Genomic DNA, 24,605 nt, shown 5'->3' with positions numbered 1-24,605 from the left:
GTGCTGTTGACTTGCTGTCTTAATTGCATCACTCAAATATCTTCCAAATTTAAAAAAAAAGTAATAATGCACTCAGGAGTATTTTTATAAAAAATATGAGGAGAGGTGGTATGATTGCCAATGAAACATTAGATAGTTTTTGTTTCATAGAGTTTTAGAAATTAAGTAAAGAAAAATAGGAACATTCCAAACTAAAAAAAAAATATAAAATGTATCAGAAATAAATAATTGCGTTTATAACTTTTTCCCAGATGAACTTCAGTGCACACTGTTACGAAAACAATACATGTAAAAATTTCAGTATGTTTCAACATTGTCTTCAGCAGCATGTATAGCACAAATTAAATTAATTTGATTAAAATTCTAGATACATGCAATCTTGTTGGAATTCTTAAACGTTATTTGTTTAGACAAATTCAGCATGCAATATTCTTTCACTCAGTTTAATTGAGGTCTAGGGCTGGCATTTCACTACCCTAACTGTTAGAAGTCCTTTGTTACTTTGTGTTAGACTGAATTTTACTGTGCGTATTGCTGTGTGTTTGTTTATTCCACATTGGCTAGAGGTATAGGGGGATGGTTGAGATCTCACAAAACATGTTTAACCCCGCAATTTTTGCGCCTGTCCAAAGTCAGGAACCTTGCCTTTGTTAGTCTTGTATGTTTTTTTTAATTTTGGTTCATTTACATATGTTTCGGAGTTTAGTGTGACGACCATTTTCGCTGAACTAGTATACATTATTGTTTAGGAGCCAGCTGAGGTCCGACTCCGGGTGCGGTATTTTCTCGATGTGTTGAAGACCCATTGGTGGCCTTGGGCTGTTTTCTGCTCTTTGGTTGGGTTGTTTTTTCTTTGACGCATTCCCCATTCTCAATTTTATTCAATGAACGTTCGACATTTGACCCTACGAGCGATGAAATAAATACACGGGAAGTTAGCTATATTTTTAGTCAAATACCTTTTGGAGAATTAACATATATAAGTTCTTTACCTATCATATACAATCACCTTATATCAACTTTAACTTGATTTGAAGCGACTGAATTTATACTTTTTTAATCATTGAGACAGAAACATTGTGAATTGTGAACACTTATGTCTGCTTTATCTCATCCATTTGTGATGTCCAAGTCGACTCGTGTCTGGTCACGTTTAGCGTTATGCAATACTGTTACCTTATCATATTAACAAATCATAGGTTGAGAGAAGTTTCCAAATTTTGGCATGAACAGATAGTTGGCATATTTTTTTGAAAACTTACATGTTAATAATTTGACCTCTCCCTTTTAAGATCAGATGATCGTTTTTTAAACGTTTTACACAAACCGAAATTGGAATCATGTCCTGTAAACAAAGATAACAGGCTACTCATTTTAGACCGCTTTGAGTCCTATAGTTTGTCATGTTTTATTCTTCTCTGACTGTTCCAACTTTTGACTCTGGACGTTCCTGGAGAATAAGTATAATATAAAAATAAAGGGAGGTGGTATGACTACCAATGAGACAACTACAAAATATATTCAATAATGATCAAAACCCATGTACCGTATGGTAAGCCATAATAGGCCCTTGCATGGCAAAATGTGAAACAATTCAAACGAGAAAAACAACGATCTGATTTATGCTAAAAACAATAAACTACCAAAGTGAAACCATGACGTTTTGCTTTGATACATTCATGTTGCTCAAAGTTATCGTCCTAAGATTATTTATTTATCAGAAAATAATATGTGTGCATTGTACCAAAGATGTAAGAAAACTTTGATAATCATTCAGAATTTTTTTCATAATTAGAAATAATATTAGTACCAAATTCTATCATTCGTTCATTCATTTATTTCTTTATTTCCTCTTTGTAGAGATTACATGAATAATATTATCATAATTTAATTTTGAATGTAACACGTCTTCTGATTGGCTGAAAGTTTTTTGTCTATCAGCTCATGGACGTAATTTTGTCATGTGACCGTGACGTCAGCAACGTTTTTTCATGATTTACTCCTTAAAAATGGAATTTAGAATTAGATTATAAGGAATGACTGTAATATGTTTTCTGTCTATTCGAAATAACATCAAAAATGTGGTGCACACTTTTGATGTTATTTCTTCATAGACAGAAAATATATTACAGTCGTTCCTTAAATGAACAATAAGTTTAGACCCTTTATCGGCCCTAGGTCATGATATCAGCCCAAGAGCCGCAGGCTCGAGGTCTGATATCATGAACGAGGGCCGATAAAGGGTAAGATATGATAAATGACATGTAATTATCTTTTTATCATATACTTCAACAGAAGAAATACAGACAAGAACTATTAATTAAAATTTTGTCTTTCCATGAATTTGTAGATAATAATTTACAGACAACCAAATACAAATGTCAACTTTAATTGTTTTTATTGATACTACAAGCATTTTATTTATCTGGTCACAACAATTATCATGTTCTTAGTTTGAAATTTGCTCCTCAACCATTTTGTGAAAAGTCTTAAATCACTTGCGGTTTTCCGCACTGTGTTGTCGTTTTCGAACAATTTTCCGGAAATGCACGAAGTTGCATGTGATAAACGTCACGGAAATTAACGGAAAGGCATGTGATAACATAAACTGGACCCCTGTTGTGTTCACTTATCGCTACACTGACTTCGGTGCGAAGATATAGATGGAACGGCGGACCAGTTTAGTGATAACATTCCGGAAGCAGTCAATAAAGGTTCCTTTATCAGCCCGCTGAGGAAATTCTTAGGAATCTGATCAATAAACCTAGTAATCCTTTCATAGCCTTTTAATATTTTTAAATGTTATTGAACTGTTAAATTTTAGTAATATTTTATATACAAGTATATGATAAATCAATATATTTTGAAATAACAGAAAACACAAATGATAAAGTTATGAACAACACGTAATATTTACATATAAATGAAAATTTTGAATGATATACAGTACAAGAGTATAAGAGTGTATATCGTGAGCTGGCGATATTACATGTGCTTATATTATACTTTATTGTAAAATTAGACAATATAAGTACTAGTACATAAAACTCTGACAAATAATGATAATAATGATTTTAAAGCAGCTTATCCAAGTGTATTTCACTCTTATTTATAAATTGTCTGATAATTGATAAGGTCACATGGCCATTAGTAATTCACGTGTGCCTTGAACTACTTACATAAAGTATTATTATAAGAATTATTGTTCATAATCAGATGTCTTATTTCTTGACTGAGAAGTAAACTAGTGGTAAGCTTTACGTATACTTTCGTTTGGTTAATTCATTGAAATACAATTTAAAATGCAAACTACGTGCAACATTCTGACATCGTTCTGGTAAAGTAGGGCCACCCAAAGTGTGCAGTGCAACTTGATTTTTCAACAACTATGATATAACTGCTTTCTAAAATTTTCAACTCGCCCAGGCTAATGATGATATTACCAGAAGTTTATTACTAGGACTTTCACATTCAAGCTTTGTAGATGTTGATTAAACTGAATCATTTAATCACAAGTAGATATTTCATTCACGCACACTTTCTGCAAGCAATTGAAAAAACCCAAAACACACACCAAAAATCAAATAATTTATTTTTTAAATCTCATTTGGGTGTACTGTATTTGGTGAATATAGTTGAATTGGTTTTATGAGTAGAAACTATACAACTATAGTGATGGTACATTTTATACATGCTGACATATTTCATTGGATTCACACTCCAGGACAGAAATTGACTTAAACAAATGTAGCTGAAATAAGCTGTTAGTATATATATATATATATATAATTACAGCAAAAATGTATATCTTCGCTTCAAATAAGAATTTGTACATCTTTTGATGATATTTTACAAATAGATCAGAATATTTTGCGGTCAGATTTTTTTAACCTTATCCCAAATGTTACATTGTCTTCGACCGTTAATTATGACCACCAGACTAAATTTTGTGCCCATCTGAATAACTGTATATTTTGTGTCATAGATTTCGTTCTTTTTACAGACAATGTGGGCCTTACTAGTGATTGTTATATCATCAATACTCATAACTTGTGCCAGTATACCAACAAAACCACCCATATGGCCTTCAGCATTCTCGGTAGATTTTGTAGAGGACATATCTTTCGCTATAGTGAAATATTCCCACAACAATGGAACGTGGTATTATGACTTTCCAAATGGAAGAGCTAGGTACGACCATCTTCGTGGACAGAAAAATAATTTTTGTGGAGGACAAAAGCTTAGTGACCATGACCCACAGGCTCCGTGTAGTCTTTTATTTACTAACCATAGTAACATGTATGTAATCTATCCAGAGGCAAAGACATGTTGTATTCTGTGTGGCGAAAAAGAAGGTTGCACTGTTCTTAAACCAACTTGGTTGTCGAATTCCTCGTATACCGGCGATAAAGTATTTGAAGGAAAGAATTGCCATGGCTGGGCGGAACCAGGACATATTTTTACAGACGAACTTTACGTTACGGACGAAAATGTTCTTTGTCAGTACCACGAAAAGTCGTTTGTTGGTGATTTGATTCATACTCTAACATTTAACCAAGCAAGTTATAAAATACAACAGCCAGAAACCTCGATATTTGATATTCCTAGCTATTGTAAGGATGTTTGTCCTCGTCCATATCCAAACCACATAAAATACAATCGATCGATATTATAAATACGTGTATATATATATATATATATATATATATATATATATATATATAATGCAGATTATTTAGAGAATGAGAACAATATTTGTCTGTGAATTTTAATTTGGCCTCATTTTGTATGTTTGTTATATTTTTTGTTTTGTCGGTTTTGAAAATATTGTAAGGAAAATGTTTTAATGAACAACTTGAGGTCTTTATCTGTCATGATAGAAACTACAGACCCACTTGAGCCTACAGCAAGTACTTTGTTAGTCAATTGTTCAAATAAATGATATCATATACATGTACTGTAGTATCTTCTTCTAGATGTTATTGTTCTACGCTCAAATGAAAACACTGAATTTGATAAGGCTGATTATACATTCTATGTTTATTGGACTGTTATACACGTTTAGACAGACATTTCTCTCGCCTTGAAGTTATACACGTTTAGACAGACATTTCTCTCGCCTTGAAGTTATACACGTTTAGGCAGACATTTCTCTTGCCTTGAAGTTATACACGTTTAGACAGACATTTCTCTCGCTAATGATAAAATTTATATGAATGATATGTTGTTTTTTACCAATTTCTCTGCTCTATTCTCTTCAAATTGTATTGAATTCTTTGGCAGCATACTGAAGATCAACCATGGTGGGTTGCGGTCTTATTGAAGTTAAGACAGTAGGTTCATAAACAGAAGCCTTTTTTATATTGAAACTAGCTCCTATCCATGCTTAACATTACCAATGTTATATTGTTTCAAAAAAAAAAAAACCTTAAATGCAGTATTATCACAACAATGTTGGTCGGCAAGTTTAGCGGAATCAAAAGAGTGCCTTAGTTTTGTTGTTGTTGGGTATGTTTAGATCTAAGATTTGCCCTCCAGCAAAACCTAATACATAAAATGTTTGATATCTCACAAAAAAATCTTGAATAAAATCTACTTTGGGTGAATCATAAAAAATTATTATTTTTTTATTTTATTCATTGTATACTGAAAATAGCTAAATATTTATTATTTATAAATTAAAAAACAAAACTCACTGTGTTTAAACTTTTCACATCAACCTTATATTTGTCGTTATGAATTATAAAACTCATTATTTTTTTTTATATAATGTTCATATAATTAATAAAATATTCCTCGGAGTTACCGAAAATACGCTTAACGTACTTAGCCTGCTGCTATCAAAATATGCAATCGCTCTAATATCGGTGGCGTAACATCACATATATTTATCCAAAGGTACAGGAAGGTGCAGAAAAGACAAAAGAAACACCAGTCTTGATTTTAAACTATATACACAGTGTATAGGCGAATTAATGTCAACTTTGTTGATGATTTAGCAACACTAGAGATATTTTAAGCTTTAACAATAAGTCTATAGAGACTCTAAGATTTTAATGAATGTTTTAATTAATGCATTTTGTTTTACAAAAAAATGGTATCAGAAAGTGGTGGAAATTTATATCACCGTTGAAGAGATTTGTTGAGGAAGTATGTTTGTACTTGTAGGAATTGTATGTTTGTACTTGTAGGAATAGTATGTTTGTACTTGTAGGAATTGTATGTTTGTACTTGTAGGAATTGAATGATTGTACTTGTAGGAATTGTATGTTTGTACTTGTAGGAATTGTATGATTATACTTGTAGGAATTGTATGTTTGTACTTGTAGGAGTAGTATGTTTGTACTTGTAGGAATTGTATGATTGTACTTGTAGGAATTGTATGTTTGTAGGAATTGTATGTTTGTACTTGTAGGAATTGTATGATTGTACTTGTAGGAATTGTATGTTTGTACTTCTAGGAATAGTATGTTTGTACTTGTATGAATAGTATGTTTGTACTTGTAGGAATTGTATGTTTGTACTTGTAGGAATTGTATGTTTGTACTTGTAGGAATTGTATGTTTGTACTTGTAGGAATTGTATGATTGTACTTGTAGGAATTATATGTTTGTAGGAATTGTATGTTTGTACTTTGTATGTTTGTACTTGTAGGAATTGTATGTTTGTAATTGTAGGAATTTAAATTGAGAATGGAAATGGGGAGGAATTGTATGTTTGTACTGGTAGGAATTGTATGTTTGTAGGAATTGTATGTTTGTACTTGTAGGAATAGTATGTTTTTTACTTGTAGGAATTGTATGTTTGTACTTGTAGGAATTGTATGTTTGTAATTGTAGGAATTGTATGTTTGTACTTGTAGGAATTGTATGTTTGTAGGAATTGTATGTTTGTACTTGTAGGAATTGTATGATTATACTTGTAAGAATTGTTTGTTTGTACTTGTAGGAATTGTATGATTGTACGTGTAGGAATTGTATGTTTGTACTTGTAGGAATTGTATGTTTGTACTTGTAGGAATTGTATGTTTGTACTTGTAGGAATAGTATGTTTGTACTTATAGGAATTGTATGTTTGTACTTGTAGGAATAGTATGTTTGTACTTGTAGGAATTGTATGTTTGTACTTGTAGGAATTGTATGTTTGTAATTGTAGGAATAAAAATTGAGAATGGAAATGGGGAGGAATTGTATGTTTGTAGGATTGTATGTTTGTACTTGTAAGAATAGTATGTTTGTACTTGTAGGAATTGTATGTTTGTACTTGTAGGAACTGTATGTTTGTAATTGTAGGAATTGTATGTTTGTACTTGTAGGAATTGTATGTTTGTAGGAATTGTATGTTTGTACTTGTAGGAATTGTATGATTAAACTTGTAGGAATTGTATGTTTGTACTTGTAGGAATAGTATGTTTGTACTTGTAGGAATTGTATGATTGTACGTGTAGGAATTGTATGTTTGTACTTGTAGGAATTGTATGTTTGTACTTGTAGGAATTGTATGATTGTACTTGTAGGAATTGTATGTTTGTAGGAATTGTATGTTTGTACTTGTAGGAATTGTATAATTGTTCTTGTAGGAATTGTATGTTTGTACTTGTAGGAATAGTATGTTTGTACTTGTAGGAATTGTATGTTTGTACTTGTAGGAATTAAAATTGAGAATGGAAATGGGGAGGAATTGTATGTTTGTAGGAATTGTATGTTTGTACGTGTAGGAATTGTATGTTTGTACTTGTAGGAATTGTATGTTTGTACTTGTAGGAATTGTATGTTTGTACTTGTAGGAATAGTATGTTTGTACTTGTAGGAATTGTATGTTTGTACTTGTAGGAATTGTATGTTCGTACTTGTAGGAATTATATGTTTGTACGTGTAGGAATTGTATGTTTGTACTTGTAGGAATAGTATAATGTACTTGTAGGAATTGTATGATTGTACTTGTAGGAATTGTATGTTTGTACTTGTAGGAATTGTATGTTTGTACTTGTATGAATTGTATGTTTGTACTTGCAGGAATTAAATGTTTGTACTTGTAGGAATTGTATGTGTGTACTTGTAGTAATTGTTTGTTTGTACTTGTAGCAATTGTATGTGTGTACTTGTAGGAACAGTATGTTTGTACTTGTAGGAATTGAATAAAAATTTGTATTTCACACCAAACGTTAATATCATAAGCATACAAGTTTAGAAACTGTCCTTTGCATTCTTGTCCTGCTTTATAAACACGAGCATATCAACCGTACTACAAAGTGCACACGTTATATAAATAGAGCCAACGAAACACAGTCTTCACGTAACGGAAATCAAAGGTATGAGAGAAAAGGTCGTCTTTTTTCTTGTTTTAAATTTTGGTACGAAAGTTACCGTAATAAATTGTAATATCGATTTAGCAATGATATGTGCTATCAATAGACCTATGATAGTTTAGCTTACAGCACAATGACTTGAGTGTGTAGGTAAAGGTAATGTCTTTGGTAAGTTTGCTTGCTAGCTGAACCGTGAAATCATTATTAGCTAAGGTACCACTTTCATTTGGGCGGAGTCAACTATTATAGTTAAGTAGAGAACCAATCAAAAGTAAGGACAGTGCATAAACATTGTGAAACCAGTTAAGAAATATGTTTTCGATCTAAATTTAAAATATAGGGTTAATTATAAGCTCATTTACAAACTTGTTGTAGGTGTGTTTGATTTGTCAATTTCATTGCTTAATTTCCTTACATATATGATAAGGATATGAAAAGTAAACCAGATTGTTATATAAAATTACACATGTAAACAATCTTTTATCAATGAACATCGAAAAATCAAACTCACTTACAACCTGAAAACATATTTTTGAACTAACTTGTAAAACTGTTTTCACAGTATTTATATATTGTTCCTACTTTTGATTGGTTCCCTGCTTAACTATCGACTCCACCCAAAAGAAGGTAGTACCTTAGCTAGTAAGTAAGTAAGTAAATTTTATTTAGAGTCGGGCATGATATGTACAATTCAACAAGGTAAACATGAGCTCTGTAGAGCTCTTAACCGACTTGATATTTAAAAACAAATAACAAATTATAAGCACAAAGTTGAGAGGCTCCTTGCATGGTTAGGCAGGGAGTTCCACAACTTTGCTGCCTTAAAGCTAAAACTCCTTTTGCCATACCTTGTAGTTCTAGGTTGTGGTAAATCAACTGAGTTTATATCTAAAATTATATGAGTTATCTTTAAAATTTAATATATTGTGTAAGAACTCTGGACTGGATTTTGTTAAAATTTTGTAGGTTTCTAATGCCATGGTTCTCATGCGTCTGATTTTAAGTGTTGGTAGTTTAGATTGTTCAAGTAATTGTTCATATGAGTTATTGTAGTCATTGTAGATGAATCTGAGCGCTCGTTCTTGCAGTTTTTCAATTTTTTTTGTGTTGCGCTAGCTACAAAAATGCCATGTGAGTGGACAGTAACTTAGGTTTGACATGATGAAAGAATGGTAAATTGTCATTTTTGCCAGTTTGTTCAAGTGTGATCCAATTCTTTTCAGAACGTTTAACTGTCTGGCTGCTTTTTTACAGATGTTAGATATGTGTTGATTAAAGTCGAGCTTAAAATCAATGGTTACTCCAAGTAGTTTTACTTCATCATCGCATTTGATGTTGTTTCCATTTTAAGTTGAAGACTATGTTGTTTTAATGTGTTATGCTGCCAACCGCTATGGCTTGAAATTTTTCTGGATTAGCCTGCATTTTATTTTGAGAGAACCATGAAATTAGTGAGCCACTGTCTTTCTCCAAGGCTTTAATAACTAATGCCAAAGAAGAACATTGTCATCTGCATAATTATACAAGTCACAGTTTTTTACAAAGAGAAAAATATCGTTTATAAAAATATTAAATAAAACTGGGCCTAGTATAGAGCCCTGTGGTACACCTTTATAAATGTCAAGCATTTGACTAATACTTTGACCAATTTTGACACATTGTTTTCTACCAGTCAGGTAACTACCTAGTAATTGGAGAGCAGATTCACTCAGGCCATAGTGTTTCAACTTCATGAGTAACAAATCATGAGGTAAGCAGTCGAAAGCTTTACTAAGGTCCATTAAAATTACTGCTAGGTATTTGTCATTGTCTAGGGCTTTCTTCCAGTCCAGCTAATAATTATTTCATGGTTCGGCTAGCAAGCAAGCTGACCAAAGATATTACCTTAATCTACACACTTAAGTCCGTCTAGCTAATAATGATTTCATGGTTCAGCTAGCAAGCAAGCTGACCAAAGATATTACCTTAATCTACACACTTAAGTCAATGTGCTGTAAACATATTTGATTCAAAATACAAATGGATCAGACACAAGTTTTACAACTTAGTAACGTCTTCTCCAAAACATAAAGAATTATACACATTAACTAATGAGACAATATAAATAAAAACAAACACACCGAATTGTCATTGTGTAATTATCAAATGCGGAAATCGTGTCTAGTGTAGATATAACTTCAAAATTAATAAGTTTGTGCGTTTCTCATAATTCTGGGATATATACAGAATGTAAGTTAATGGAAAGGATGTAAACTACACAATAATGGTAAGTTTTGCTTATAATTCGTATTCTTTCATTAAAATCCATTGAATCGTTATAAATAACATTACACAACAGTATTTATTCATCAAGATAATTCAATTATTGCCATTATATAGAAATATTTTTAATCACATGTTTTGTTTACAGAGGTAAGTTTGACAATGCAGAGAAAAATGTTTGGTATTTTTTATATACTTTAGAACTTCATCTATGATATTCCAAAGTGATCTGAATTTTGATAGTTAAATAAATATTCTATTGGTCGAGACCATTCAAAGTGACATTAAACCGTGATCCCCTCTCCACACTGAGTCCACATTTCGCTAAGATACGTTCGGCTTATATATAACATTTAACGCTTTTAAACAGGATAGCTTTGTCAATAACGTGTTTACCTTGTTCTAAACGAATAATCAAGACAGATATTCCTTGGACAATGCCCTTGAGAAACATGACTTCTCTAGGGTGAACAAATCTTCATATCTCACAAAGTCATGGGAAACAAATGATAATGACAAAAATTCCTTCATTAAATTACGCAACAGGGTCATTTTATATGAGTCTTATCAATCTTACGAAAATGCACTGTATCGCAGCTTCACGTGTATGCTTTGAGGTTCCAATGCCGATTTTTCATTTCTGAACATGTGACCTACATGTACAAATGTAATTGGATGGTTTATAACTGCAATTTTGAAAATGGTTGACAAAATTAAGTTTTCATGGGTAAAATTCTAGGAAAAAAAAGAACAATCACATTCTTTATCAAAACGAAAAATCTATCGGAATTGATAGTTGTCCCTTAGTCAGATCATACTTGATTCCATCCACTCAGTAGTTCAACATGATGTTATCATAAATATTGACATATAGCTGTTTGAAAATACATTCACTAAATAGTTCAACATGATGTTGACATAAATATTGACACATTACTCTTTGGAAATAGATTGCTATTTTTAAATCTGTTCAGAAATGTATCAGTGACACTCATTGTTTTGTTTGAAATATGTTTTTAATTTGTACATTGTTTTTCGTTTGTTTCCAACATTATTTTAATCATTCCACTCTTCCAAACCTTATTGTTTATATATACATGCAGGCGGAAACCCAGTTGAAATTAAACAAAAGAAATAGAACTCTTTGTTATAGAAGGTAAAAAAGGCGAAGTTAGTAAATTTGAATTGTTTACATCTGTTTCTATGGGCTTTAAAAGTTTAATAAATGTGCCTAATTTAGGATTTTATGCATCTTATGTGTGTGTTTTTACTTAAATTATTCAATTGAGCTTCGAGATATTTGTAAACTTTTAAATTATAGAAAAATTTTCACAAAAACAGTCGATTGTGGTAAGTGCAAATTCTCGTGGATCTTTTTTGCGCATAAGCATAAATTCCGCCGAAAAAAATTCCAAAGAAAGATAAAAGATTTATCTTCTTAAAGCATCAATTTGCAGCTCTGCCCCCGGTGACAGTTTTTTGGGAAAAATTCCCCAAAATAGGCAATAACTTCATCGAAAAGAGAAAGTCGAGTACACCTCTTTAGGTTCAGGCGTGTTTGTGTCGACAATTCTGTCTCGAAAACGTATAAAAGAAAAATATTTGATACATCATCTCGCTTCAGATTCTATTATATTTATATATTTAGGCTGTAGGTTGATACAAAAACATTTAAAATTTACAGTACAAAAAGATGAAATATATGGGTCAAGTGAAATACCTTTCTAATGATTCATAATAACAGAGTAGGCGTGTTCGAATAATTTTTTTACTAAAAGTACTTGACGACAAACTTTACTGGTGGATCTTAAAAATGCATAACTTCAAAAAAACTTCACTTTTTGTGTGTGTTATCAAGGGTTATTAGTCTTCAACCTCTGAAAATTTTTAGTCTGCCCTTCCACGAAATATTTAATTAGAATTTTAAATACTTTTGAACTTTCGAAAATTCCCCCTGACAACCGATCAGACAATAGTTTTAAGTTGACCAAATGCATAAAAGTACATTAAATGCTGCTCAATAGCTAGTAGATACATTTGTCTTTTAAAATACAACTGGCATATACGGATCGTAATGATACTATGTGGATAAATTTATCGGTTTTCAAGAGCTTTACGATTATAAAAATTAGGTGGCGTAATGGGGAGATAATTTTGACGAAGTAGAATCCTGACTGCATGTATTTCTAAAGACTTATATTTGACAAGGTACTTGAGTAACTGATGATTAATTGCCTACACACTTGAATATAATATACATTATGAAATTAACACTGTAAATACGTACTTAATTGTGTGTGTTAATCTTCTGTAGTTCTACTATTTTAAATACAGTTGTTAATGTAGGATGTATACCTTGTACATGTAATGTGGACAGGGCTTTTAAAGGCTGTGCCCGTGGCTCAATCCTTTTCATATTCTTATGAATAAAAAAGCAAAATTTGCCCTTTTGGTAAAACAAACAGTTTTATCTTAACATTGTTTCAACAACAATGTATAGCGTTTATTAGCTGATTCTATGCATATCGCATAAGTACAGTTGTTAATTAATCTTTAAAGCGTATTATTCAGACTCCTAAATATTCAAATCCCAGCAATTTTGCCATTTTGGCCATGTGAGTGAAAGAAAAATATCAGGCCTGAATATTGGCCATGGTTAAAATCTTTATAGATATTTTTGCTAAGTTATTGTTTTTCTTCTGATTTCATTTTATAGTGTAAGAACAATGTCATACTAAATTATTTATTTTTTATTTATTTATTTGTTCATCATTTTTACTTACTATTCTATCTATCAATAATTCCACTTTAAAAAGTTGAATGACATTTACTTGTGTCGAACCCTGTGTGTAACATTGAGATATACTTATTTATATAGACTTAATGCAGGTCAAAGGTTTTTGCACGTCAACAATTAAGCAGATATATATTTCAGTTTATGTGGATAAAATTACTGATTTGTATATATATGTGCATTACGTTCAATGTTTGTGTTTACTTTGATATGGACCAATAACTGGTGCAATGTGAGAGGAATACGGAGTTAAATTTTAGGACACTAAAACTGAAGTTTGTGGTCAAAATACAGAAATTATAAGATTGTCAATCAGATCTACAGTCAAGTGTTTACTTATTACACAGAATGTCATCACAGTATACAGACAGAGGATTTTCATGGGTAGTATTAGGAGGTAAGTTCAATTATATGCAGGCCATTTACTGAAGTCGGGATGTACTCTGATCATTAATTGTGTCCGTTCGTATGGTCAGTTTTTTTTTCGTTGTTCCATTCGCAGTTTGTATCCGCTAACCCTGTAGCATTTAGGAGAAGGTAAGGTGCTATGTCTTACTGGCTTAGTCTGGGTTCATATTCATATCACATCAAGATGTTCTCACCTTATTTGTACATATAATACAAGTAATATTTACCACTGGACGTTAAACACCAACCTATTCATCCATCCATACACAACTTCTCCATAACCAGTAGCTTGATTTCAGTAAATCTTTGAAAGAATCTTTACATGGAGTACCAATGGATTATTGCACCTGACCCGGAATGTTTTGTGGGTTTCCCATAGAAATAACACAGAGTTTGCCATATTATACAAAAGGAGAAGATATATTGTTTCCGCAGTCTATACCACTGACTGCTTTTAGATATAATTTTCACAGAATCTCTCTTACCTAAAAAAAAATATGAAAACATCATGTTATAAATTTCATGCGTCCGAAGCGCTATTCTGGATTTACCTTCATCATGAACGCCCAAAGCCGAATATTTGAAAGCCAAGGATATATAAGAACCGAAACAGTTGAGAAAAGGTATAGAAAATTATACCACTCCTATTTCATCTTATTCTTATTCGTACCATTTTTTGAAAGTTTCACATAGCAATAAATGGACATTAATTTGCTATATTTATACAAATGTGGTAGCGGGTTAAAAATTGGAAGCATTGTTCTATTTTCAGTATACGGATATGAATAGTTTACTGTACATTGCTAATAACACACGATTGTTGGTGCCAACGTTAATAATTTATTACAAATAGACAGGACATACGAGAAAACAAATTCAAATAACAATGATAAAAAAATATATCCACTTTATATCCCTGTTAATCTTTTGAAGCTTATCGAATGCATGCTCATCTTGTTTCGGGATGATACTAATATGACTAAAAGCGAACAAACGATCCAAATAACAGAGCACTACAACATACCTAAATAGATAAAATTGGACAAAAACAAAAGATTTCAAACAACAATGCGGTAACACAAAGTCAAGAAATGAAAATAAAATAGTCTATCCATGACATTCATAAACAATTGAACCTTATGAAATAGTTCACCAATTTCTTCCAACATTAGAAATAAGTAAATACCCGTTATTCGTTGGTAAAAAAAAATGCGTAAACGCGATTTCTAAGTAAAACTTTAAAGTGGGCTCATAACAATTGTGTCGTCTTGTGAAAATTGATTGCAAATTATGCTATCAAAAATAAATTACGTCGAAAATAAACTATAACTAGCGCTCATTATTATTATACGACAATTTGCTTACAAAACTGTAGATAACATTTTTTTGGTTTTTATCTTGCAGCTTCGTTTCTAAATTTCTTTCTCATATCTGGAATAATGCGAACATTTGGGATTTTATATGCAGAACTTCTCCAAACCTATGATAAAAGTGCTGGAAACACTGCCTTTCTAGGAAGTCTTCTGTTATTTGTAAATTCCCTCGCCGGTAAGTATGGAAGTATTGTTACCTCAAATATCATACAGTATTAAAATGTAGCAGCAGATTACAGGATTTTGTGATTTAACATTTAATTTATGAAACTAGTGTAGTTCTTGCACTAAAATATTTTACTTTCAAAAATTGAATATTATTGGCCTTAAGCTTATCATGATGAATACGATCAATAGCTTGGATTTTTCACATTTCACTTACGTTCTTCTTCTGTATTTTTCTTATTAATCGTGTATTTGTTTCACCTGAGTGGTTATTTTACAAATAGTCTTACGATCTTTTCTAAAGATAAACCAGTAACACAGCTTAACATGCGTACTTCGGGAATAATAAAACCGTATAGTCTTATTTCTAAACTATATGTAAGGTAGATAGGGGTCCAAATTAATATTTTACCAAATTGTAGATTACGTAATGCTTTTTTTCTTATATATGTGTCCCTCAGCTATTATTTACACGTTGTGCAGAATTGTCAGATTTTGTGTAGCTTATTTATGGAAAAGCCATTTTTGTGTGAAAGAACGAAAGCTAAAAGATATATTTTTAAGATAAATGAGAATATAGCTCTAATAATGTGGTTTCAGAAAATATAGATATAAATTTTGGTCACGAAACTCGTTCTCTTGCTAAAAACAAAATAGGTACATTTACAGCACATTCCTTTATAAAAGTTAGATACTCTTATTTGCCCTTATTTGGCTAATTTCAAGAAAACAAACCGAATAATAAAATAGTCTGTTTTTGTTAAAACAGTGGTATTTATAAGATAAAAGACATATATTTTTCTCATTAAGGTAAAAAGTCTTACAAATGAATTACCGTTCACTTTCAAAATTTGCATGTTTCATTAAAGATCTAGACCGATTGTTGTCTTCTATTTTAAAGTGCAAGATGGTGGAAGACACCCCATTTACACGAAAAAAGGCAAATGCTCGAAATTGCATTTTTTTTTTTTCAGTTTTGAGCAATTATCTTAACAATAAAATAATATAAGAACGACATTTTACGTATTGCCAATCCAATAATTTGCCCCTTTATACTAAATATAATATTAACATAGACATCTTGCATCATTCAATTGAAATTGCTTTCAACGTTTTTGTGTACAAGTGAAGTTTCAATACTATATTTGTGTCTCGCTTCTCGATTCTCCATAAAACAAGAAACAATCCACTATTTTCATGGGACATTTAGATTTTCATGTTCGAAAATATAAAAATTTTGGATCTCCTCGTTTGAATTGAATTTTCTTTTTGTCTTTATATGGCAAAAAATAAGATTACCGAACAAGTACAATTTTGTATACATTGATAATCTTGATTTCAAAACATTGTATTAAATAAGGTTTGATCAATCCCATGTTCTTTTAATAACTAAAAAATTCTAACTACATAGAAATGCATGGTGTTGGCGTTTTGTTGTTTTTGTTGATGCTGCTACTGCTGTTGTTGTGGTTAAGTATACATTAATTTTGCAGGTCCAATATCTGGATTGCTTAGCATGCATTTTTCATTTAAATGGTGTACTATGATTGGCGGCTTGGTTTCATGCCTTGGTATGGTAACCAGTTCTATGACTCACGATATAGATATGCTGTATCTCACGTATAGCTGTTTATTAGGTATATATATATTTTCAATTTAGACTTATATATATATAAAACTATATTCTCTTTGATATGAATAAAGAAAATGTGGGATATATGTCAATGGAACTATATAAGTGCTTGTGAGCACTGAAGGTTAAAGATTGAATTTATTTTGTAGTGTGAGCAAACAATTAAACATTGCATTGTATAAGGCATTGGCCATGGAAGGCAGTACCATGACTTGAGTTGGATCAACTACAATTATGGACAAAGGAAGATACCTCCAATTTTAAATATTGCTTTAATGATCACATCATTGATATTTTTAGAACAGATACTAGATACCTGCACCATGCATAATTTATGAACCTTTCTTAACAAGTATGGAAATACACATACACATTAGTTTGTAACTTGTCTTATAATGAATATCTGAGTATAGATTTCACTGGTCAATTTTTAAATGTTCATGGAAAGATTTGTAGAATGTTGTGTTTAATACACTATATACTTTTGTTATCTCAAAAGTAGTGATAATGGCTGAAAAATGGATAACTATCAATCCAGCCCCAGAAAGGTTCTGATTGCATGAATGCAATCTTTACCCCAAAAACCGATTATGAAAAGGAATGTACCTTTTTTCTTTTAAATTATCAAACAGTTCTTATATAAAATGTGTATTAGATTCTGTGTATTGCGAATATCATACTCTTATAAAATGATACTTCTAGTGTACGTATAGTGTACAATCATTGTCTCCACGTTGCTGTTTTGTATGGTGTCCGGTTGAGGCCATTTCGCGTTTTCGCGTTTTCGCCCTTCATATTCTATAGGGCGAAAACGCGAAACCGTGAAGTCGAAAACGCGAAATATTTTTTCTTTCCGATTTCGCGTTTTCGACTTCGTGTTTTCGAATTCGCCTTTTTGCCTTTACGCGATTTCGCGTTTTACGCTATTTCGCGTTTTCTCGTTTTCGTGATTTCACGTTTTCGCGTTAGGAATGCTGATATATATTATCGAGTACATGTATTGTTACTTGTTTACAGACTTTTTTGTTATTTGAATATACGTTTTAGTATGTTATAAATCAAATATGAGAATTTGAGTTAAATCGATGAACATGCTGCTAATGCCCCTGTAAGACATACGTACTTGTCTCGGAAAAAAAATCATAATATAAAACGCGAAATCGGAAAGAAAAATTATTTTGCGTTTTCGCTTTTTCGTCTTCGCGTTTTCGCCCTATAGAAAATGAAGGGCGAAAACGCGAAATGGCCTTAACCGGCCACCATAGTTTTTAGATATATAAGTATTATTAGTACTAAAATAACAATGATAATTCCAGTCACGATATAAAAAAATAAGATGTGGTTTGATTGCCTATAAGACAACATTCCACCAAAGACAAAATGACGTAGATGTAAGCAACTAGTACTCAAATACCACGTGCCAAATGACGTAGATGTAAGCAACTAATACTCAAATACCACGTGCCAAATGACGTAGATGTAAGCAACTAGTACTCAAATACCACGTGCCAAATGACGTAGATGTAAGCAACTAGTACTCAAATACCACAAGCCAAATGACGTAGATGTAAGCAACTAGTACTCAAATACCACAAGCCAAATGACGCAGATAGCATCACTTTGGATTTCAAGGAAACACCTTAAAGTACAGAAACTTTAAGATATGATCATTACAGACGAAATCTGAAGCAGATCGTGACTTTGGCCATGAAAATGTGGAAGGTTTTCCGTGTTTTTTTAGCACTCAACCCTCCCTCAATTCAACAGACAACAGCAAATATAGATAAATGCATCATTAGGCAGGTATTACAGAAGGTGTCCCTCACCACGTGACTAGAAGTTACCGAATTCTAAACCGATAACTTTTCCCGTCTTCTTTTTGAAATTTTTCCGATTGAAAATTCCAACCCATAAAACTGCTGGCTATTTGATCAATAAAATGTAAATATGTTTCTATAAGCCAATTACATTTTGGGGAGAACCAAGCGTAGAGCATTTTTTCATATCTCATTATCACTATGACATTCGAAGGACTATATCGTTTTTTTTCAACAGATATCGGAACGTAAAAAATCGAAAACGAATTTCGGCAGCATGTTGTTTGTCCGGTTCTTACTAAACTATTGATTTTGTGACATGTCGTGAATCACATTCTTCATGATTCTTACAGAGACGGGTACTTCAACAGATTTATTTTTCTGACTAACTTATGTATGGGTATCATGTGAATAACATATTCATTTATTTTGTAGGTGTCGGATTTGGACTATCTTACCCACCTACTTTATCCATAATAAACTTTTATTTTGATAAGAGAAGAGCATTCGCTAACGGAATTCTTACTGCATCCTTTGGATTGTCAAGTTTGATATATCCTACTTTGTACCGGAAGTTGATAGATCATTATGGAATACATGGCGCTATGTTAATTCTTGGTGGTTTGTTACTCAACATTTGTGTTGGTGGGAGTTTCTTCAGACAGCCAAGGAGCTTCATGCGTCAAAGTGCTCAAAACAATAGTCCTGACAGTAAACAACTTTTATCCCACACAAATGAAGGGAGTAAAAAGAGTAAATTGACGTATGCGATAGACAAAATCATTGATATGTTTAGATCATATTCTGTTGCTTTAAGAAACAAATCCTTTTTATTGTATTGTTTCGCCATGTCGTTTGCGTTAGTTGGATATTCCTCAATCTTTATGATTCTTCCGCCACACATTCAAAGCCAGCAGTTTACAAAAGATGACGCAGTTATTGTTTTGACTGTAATTGGAGCTACGGAATTTGTTGTTAGATTTTTTTCCGGTATCATTATTGATAAACGATGGCTTAGTGTTCAAACGATGTTTATCTTGACAATGTTTATGGGTGGGATTTGTGCTATTGCGTTGACATTTTTCCGGAGCATGCCTATCAATATCATCTATGCAGTGACTGTAGGAATTTTTCCTGGAATTTTACATTCATTAAGACCGTTACTGGTAGTCTCCTCATTAGGATTGAAAATTCTACCAATAGCTTATCCATTATCTACTTTGTTTACCAACTCGGCGTGTTTAATTGGACAGCCTGGTCTAGGTAAGTGTTTTATTTAAAATTCATTTTCAACCCAAATGTATGAGGGTATGGAAGGGGGTCCTTCATTTCTGTATTTCGCCCATTATTCTTTATCTTTAAAAATGATGGCTATTCTGTAATTACATGATAACTGTATTCTGGACATTGTTCTTTTCTGTAATCAGTATAATTTTACCAAATAATTATTTTTTTTGCAGTTATTCTTTATATTTAAGCACCCCATTATTCTCTATTCTTTATATTTTTGTCCATTTTTCTCTATTCTTTTTTTTTTATGCCAAAAATTCTCTATTCTGTAAACCCCATCCACACCCTCGTATATTTCAAGACTGCTCTGACGTCTGGCGGACTTTTTCATGACTTGTTAGAGCCGTTGTGTACACGTCAGAGCGCAAACCAGTAGTCAGCACTTCTTTGTGTACATTTACTGTTTATAAAAAGTTGAATTAGTCGAAACACTTAGGTTTTTCATCGCCCAGTTATAGATTGCCTAAACCCTGTTTGGCATTGTTTGGAATTTTCGGTTTTAAATGTTCTTAAACGTTTCTCGTTTTTTATATAGATTAGACCGTTGGTTTTCCTGTTTGAATTGTTTTACACTAGTCATTTTGGGCCCTTTATAGCTTGCTGTTCGGTGTGAGCCAAGGATCCGTGTTGAAGGCCGTACTATGACCTATAATGGTTAACTATGGCAAGCCGTTTTCGTCAAAACTATGTTTAAACCATTTTTTCGAAAAATTTTCACACTGAGAATAAATTAAAAAAAACACACTGAGATTAAAAAACATAAAAACACACACTGAGAATAAAAAATACACACTGAGATTTCATAAAGACGCACTGAGATTACAAAAAATGAAAAACACACACTGAGAATTGAAAATTACACTATCAGATTTCAAAAAGTCACACTTAGATGGAACAAACTGAAAAAACACACACTGATAATTTGAAATTACACACTAATATTTGTGCGCACTTTTTATGTACACATATCTAATTAACATACTTAATCTGTATCTATTACAAGCTTAAAACAACTAGGGGACAGAAGTCGTTAGTCCTTCAATTTGGCGCCAAATGATTTATAAAAAAAAACAGAAGAAATACAACGTATAGAAAAACTACGTTATTAAAGACCAATAGAACAAGAAAAATACCCACTTACTCTCATTACAAAATATAACCAAATGGTGAAAAACTTTATTAAAATTATAAGAAAACATTGGAACAATCTGCAAAAAGACAAACAATGCAGTGAAATTTTTACCCAAGTGCCTATTATAGCATATAAACGTAACAAAAATATAAAAGATTACCTTGCAAAATCAGGATATCAGTTAAAAGACTTCTGAAAAGGGACCAATACTTAAACAGTTATAAGCAAAAATCCCAAAACACTGTTAGTAATAATATGAATTATAGGCAACAAACTTATGAATATGAGTTAGCAAAAAACGATGTTAAGTCTTGAAATTTATTACGAATGTTGGTTGAAAGAACCGCATTTCATTACAATGACAAGAGTTCAGGAGACCCAAGATATTAATCTGTTGAATTATTCATCTCATGAATATTCATTAGTTATGTGCATATTAAGTGTGTATTTTTGAAATCTCAGTGTGTAATTAACAATTCTCAAAGTGTGCTTTTCAATTTATTTCATCTCAGTGTGTCTTTTTAAATCTCAGTATGTAATTTTAAATTCTCAGTGTGTGTTTTTCATTTTTTTAAATCTCAGTGTGTAATTTTAAAAATTTCAGTATGTAATTTCGATGTCTCAGTGTGTTGTTTTAGGTTTTTAAATCTCAGTGTGTTTTTTTTTTAATTCTCAGTGTGTAATTTTTTCGAAAAAAAGGGTTTACACGTAGTTTTGACGAGAACGGCTTGCCATAGTTTACTTTTTACACATTGTGACTTGGATGGAGAGTTGTCTTGTTGGCACCCATACCACATTTTCTTATTTTTATTCAACTTCGTATTTGATTTGGCCGTCCAACTGTTTTGATTCAAGAGTCACCGATGAGTCTGATGGTGTACAAAATTATTATAAGCCTGGTATCTTCAAATAAAAATGATGAGTTTTTTCATATAGAAAACATGGAAATTGCCGACATCGACTTTGGATGGCAAGTGTCTATCTCGAACATTTTCAAGTAGATAAATCATACATCATTCGATTTCTTATCCATTTTTCAGGGCCGCCAGACCTAGGAGCAATCTCGGACTACCCAAATAATACAGCATCTGACAAAAACGTATTTTTTGAAAGGATGACATGAATATTAAGAAATAGTAGATCTGTTTGGCATTAAACCTATAAATGCACCGATTATTAAACTATTCGGACCATGTATCGATTACATGTATTAATGTTAGCAGAAGTTTTAAACATTAAAAAATAATAATAATATAATATGTTTAAAATTAAAATCTTTATTAACCCTTGTTGCATACTTTATTAAGGGTGGTTAGAAGATTATACTGGTAATTGGAAAGCTTCGTTTTATACAATTGGTGGACTTTTTATAGCGTCATCACTTTGTGTGCTTCTTGAGCGAACGTTAGTTAAAAAAACACAGATTGAAGAAATGGAAATAAAGACAGATGACGTCATTGAAGGGACGACAAACAACCAGAAAAACATTGAAAATAGAGATTGCAATGATGTTGAAACAAGTCTTGTGATAAAGTGTCCATAGTCAACTGAATTTTGCTAGAACTTCAAATATGTCGTTTACATGTAGTATGGTGGTCAGGGTAGATTTTCAAATCGCCTGCAAATATCAGTACAGCCATATCCTTTAGACTCTGTATAGATAATAATAGTTACAGATATACTGAATTTTTCCATCTGAGCTTAATGAAATTGTTCTTTATTTTTTCAATGTTTTTAGGAATTTATAAATCAGGCTTTTTTAATAAAGCAACATTTTTTAAAAATATTTAAAGTATGTTCTTTGTACTTCACAGAATTCCTATAGACAATTTTTGTATCCTACATTAATCCACATGCCCAGGAAAAACCTAGGCGAGAGATTTCAGTTTTCAGTAATATTTTCATTAGGGCGCCTTCATGTTTTTAATCTTTGCTTACCGTGTTTCAGGAAGTTGTTAATAGATTAACACCAGGGCTACAAAAGAAAGATATGTGGTAACTAAAGTCATTGCCAGTTGGTCTTAAAGTAGCAATAACCCTTCGACATCTCGCTACAGGAGACAGTTATCATTCACTTATGTATTTATTTGGGGTGCCGCACAACACGATATCCAATCTTGTTGTAGTACAAGTCTGTGAAACAATTATTTCCGAGTATGCTGAAGATGTTATCAACACACCTACGGAAGAAGCTGAATGGCGAGCCATTTTGCAAGAATTTAGTGATATGTGTCAGTTTCATCATGTGCTAGGTATATATATCTTTATTCTCACAAACCAACATCCATGGTACAGAGATATTATAAACATTGATAATATAACAAATTGTCAGAATTAATACAAGTGTATGATCTACAACTAGAAAAAAAGAAATTCCAGCTTATATAAAAACACATTATGTATGTATACAATATGATATAAAAGTTATTAAACAAAGGTGCACTAGATGGGAAACACGTTGCTATTAAATGTAAGGCTGGTGGTGGGTCTAAATACTTTTAATTATAAAGGATTCAATTCTATAGTTCTAATGGGCTTGCTAGACGCTAATTATAAATTCAAATGGGTTAACGTTGGCGTACCAGACGCTTGCTCTGATGCACAAATTTGGAACCAATCGACTTAAAAAATCATGTAATTAATGAGAATATTAACATACCACAAGCAGAGCCTCTTCCGAATGATGACAATTACATTCCGTACTTCATCGTTGGTGACGACGGGTTCGCCCTCAGAAGTTGGCTAATGAAGCCTTTTTCTAGGAGGAACATAACCCTTGAAGAAGAGTTTTTAACTACAGGTTATCGCGATCACGAAGAGTTGCTGAAAATGCATTTGGGATACTTGCAAATCGATTTCAATGCTTACTTTCAACTTTAAAGCAAGAGCCTAATAATGTCGAATCCATTATATCATTTGAATGATAAGTATATGATTTTACTTTTGTTTATTTAACTTCAAATGTATCAAAAAATACTATGATACATGTTATTAAACTTAAAGAAATTCTATTAATACCAGTTTACTGATCTTTTAAAAACAATGGCACACATAGGTCAACATACTAATGTATTAAAATTTTAAATTTATCAATTCAATATTTTCGATAAATTGAAAATTTTAATATAACACTAATACAGCAAGACCGACCAATCAAAATGAAAACAAAACAACTCACACAGCAAAACAAGCATTCAAACAATAAACACTTTCAATTTTAAAGAAAACTGTCAAATTACTCGGAAAAAACTGTCTGAAACTGCATAATCACTGTACATAATAGTGTCGTCTTTTAATGTCATTCCTATGACATAACAGCTCTACGGTTTCTACAAAGAATAAGTTTATAAAGAGAAAAGTGATGATGAAGTTGAATCGACGTTCATTGAATCCGATTGCATTATTACACTGGCAATACTTGTG

At 31.9% G+C, this 24,605-nt stretch overlaps 1 protein-coding gene and 1 long non-coding RNA gene across 3 annotated transcripts; both read left to right on the top strand.

Annotated features, from left to right (window-relative positions):
- The first annotated feature begins 3,204 nt into the window (after nucleotides 1-3,204).
- Nucleotides 3,205-4,962, top strand: LOC127700589 (uncharacterized). The gene is made up of 2 exons (XR_007981650.1): nucleotides 3,205-3,250; nucleotides 4,004-4,962. It is a non-coding gene; the product is annotated as an uncharacterized LOC127700589 (long non-coding RNA).
- An 8,522-nt stretch (nucleotides 4,963-13,484) lies between these two features.
- LOC127700574 (monocarboxylate transporter 12-like) lies at nucleotides 13,485-24,362 on the top strand. Of its 2 annotated transcripts, none has more exons than XM_052204124.1 (5): nucleotides 13,485-13,761; nucleotides 15,177-15,320; nucleotides 16,804-16,947; nucleotides 19,196-20,023; nucleotides 22,490-24,362. In XM_052204124.1, the coding sequence occupies exons 1-5, from the start codon at nucleotides 13,713-13,715 to the stop codon at nucleotides 22,723-22,725; spliced, it is 1,401 nt and encodes a 466-aa protein (XP_052060084.1). In that variant the 5' UTR covers nucleotides 13,485-13,712; the 3' UTR covers nucleotides 22,726-24,362. The 2 variants fall into 2 exon arrangements, with proteins under 2 accessions (XP_052060084.1, XP_052060085.1); XM_052204125.1 differs by lacking the exon at nucleotides 22,490-24,362 and adding an exon at nucleotides 22,223-22,467.
- Nucleotides 24,363-24,605: the final 243 nt, after the last annotated feature.

The sequence above is a fragment of the Mytilus californianus genome, unplaced genomic scaffold (assembly GCF_021869535.1).
Source record: "Mytilus californianus isolate M0D057914Y unplaced genomic scaffold, xbMytCali1.0.p SCAF_5, whole genome shotgun sequence".
Classification (NCBI taxonomy): Eukaryota; Metazoa; Mollusca; class Bivalvia; order Mytilida; family Mytilidae; genus Mytilus; species Mytilus californianus.
The sequence above is the reverse complement of the archived record's forward strand: the minus strand, read 5'-3'. Positions and strand labels throughout refer to the sequence as shown.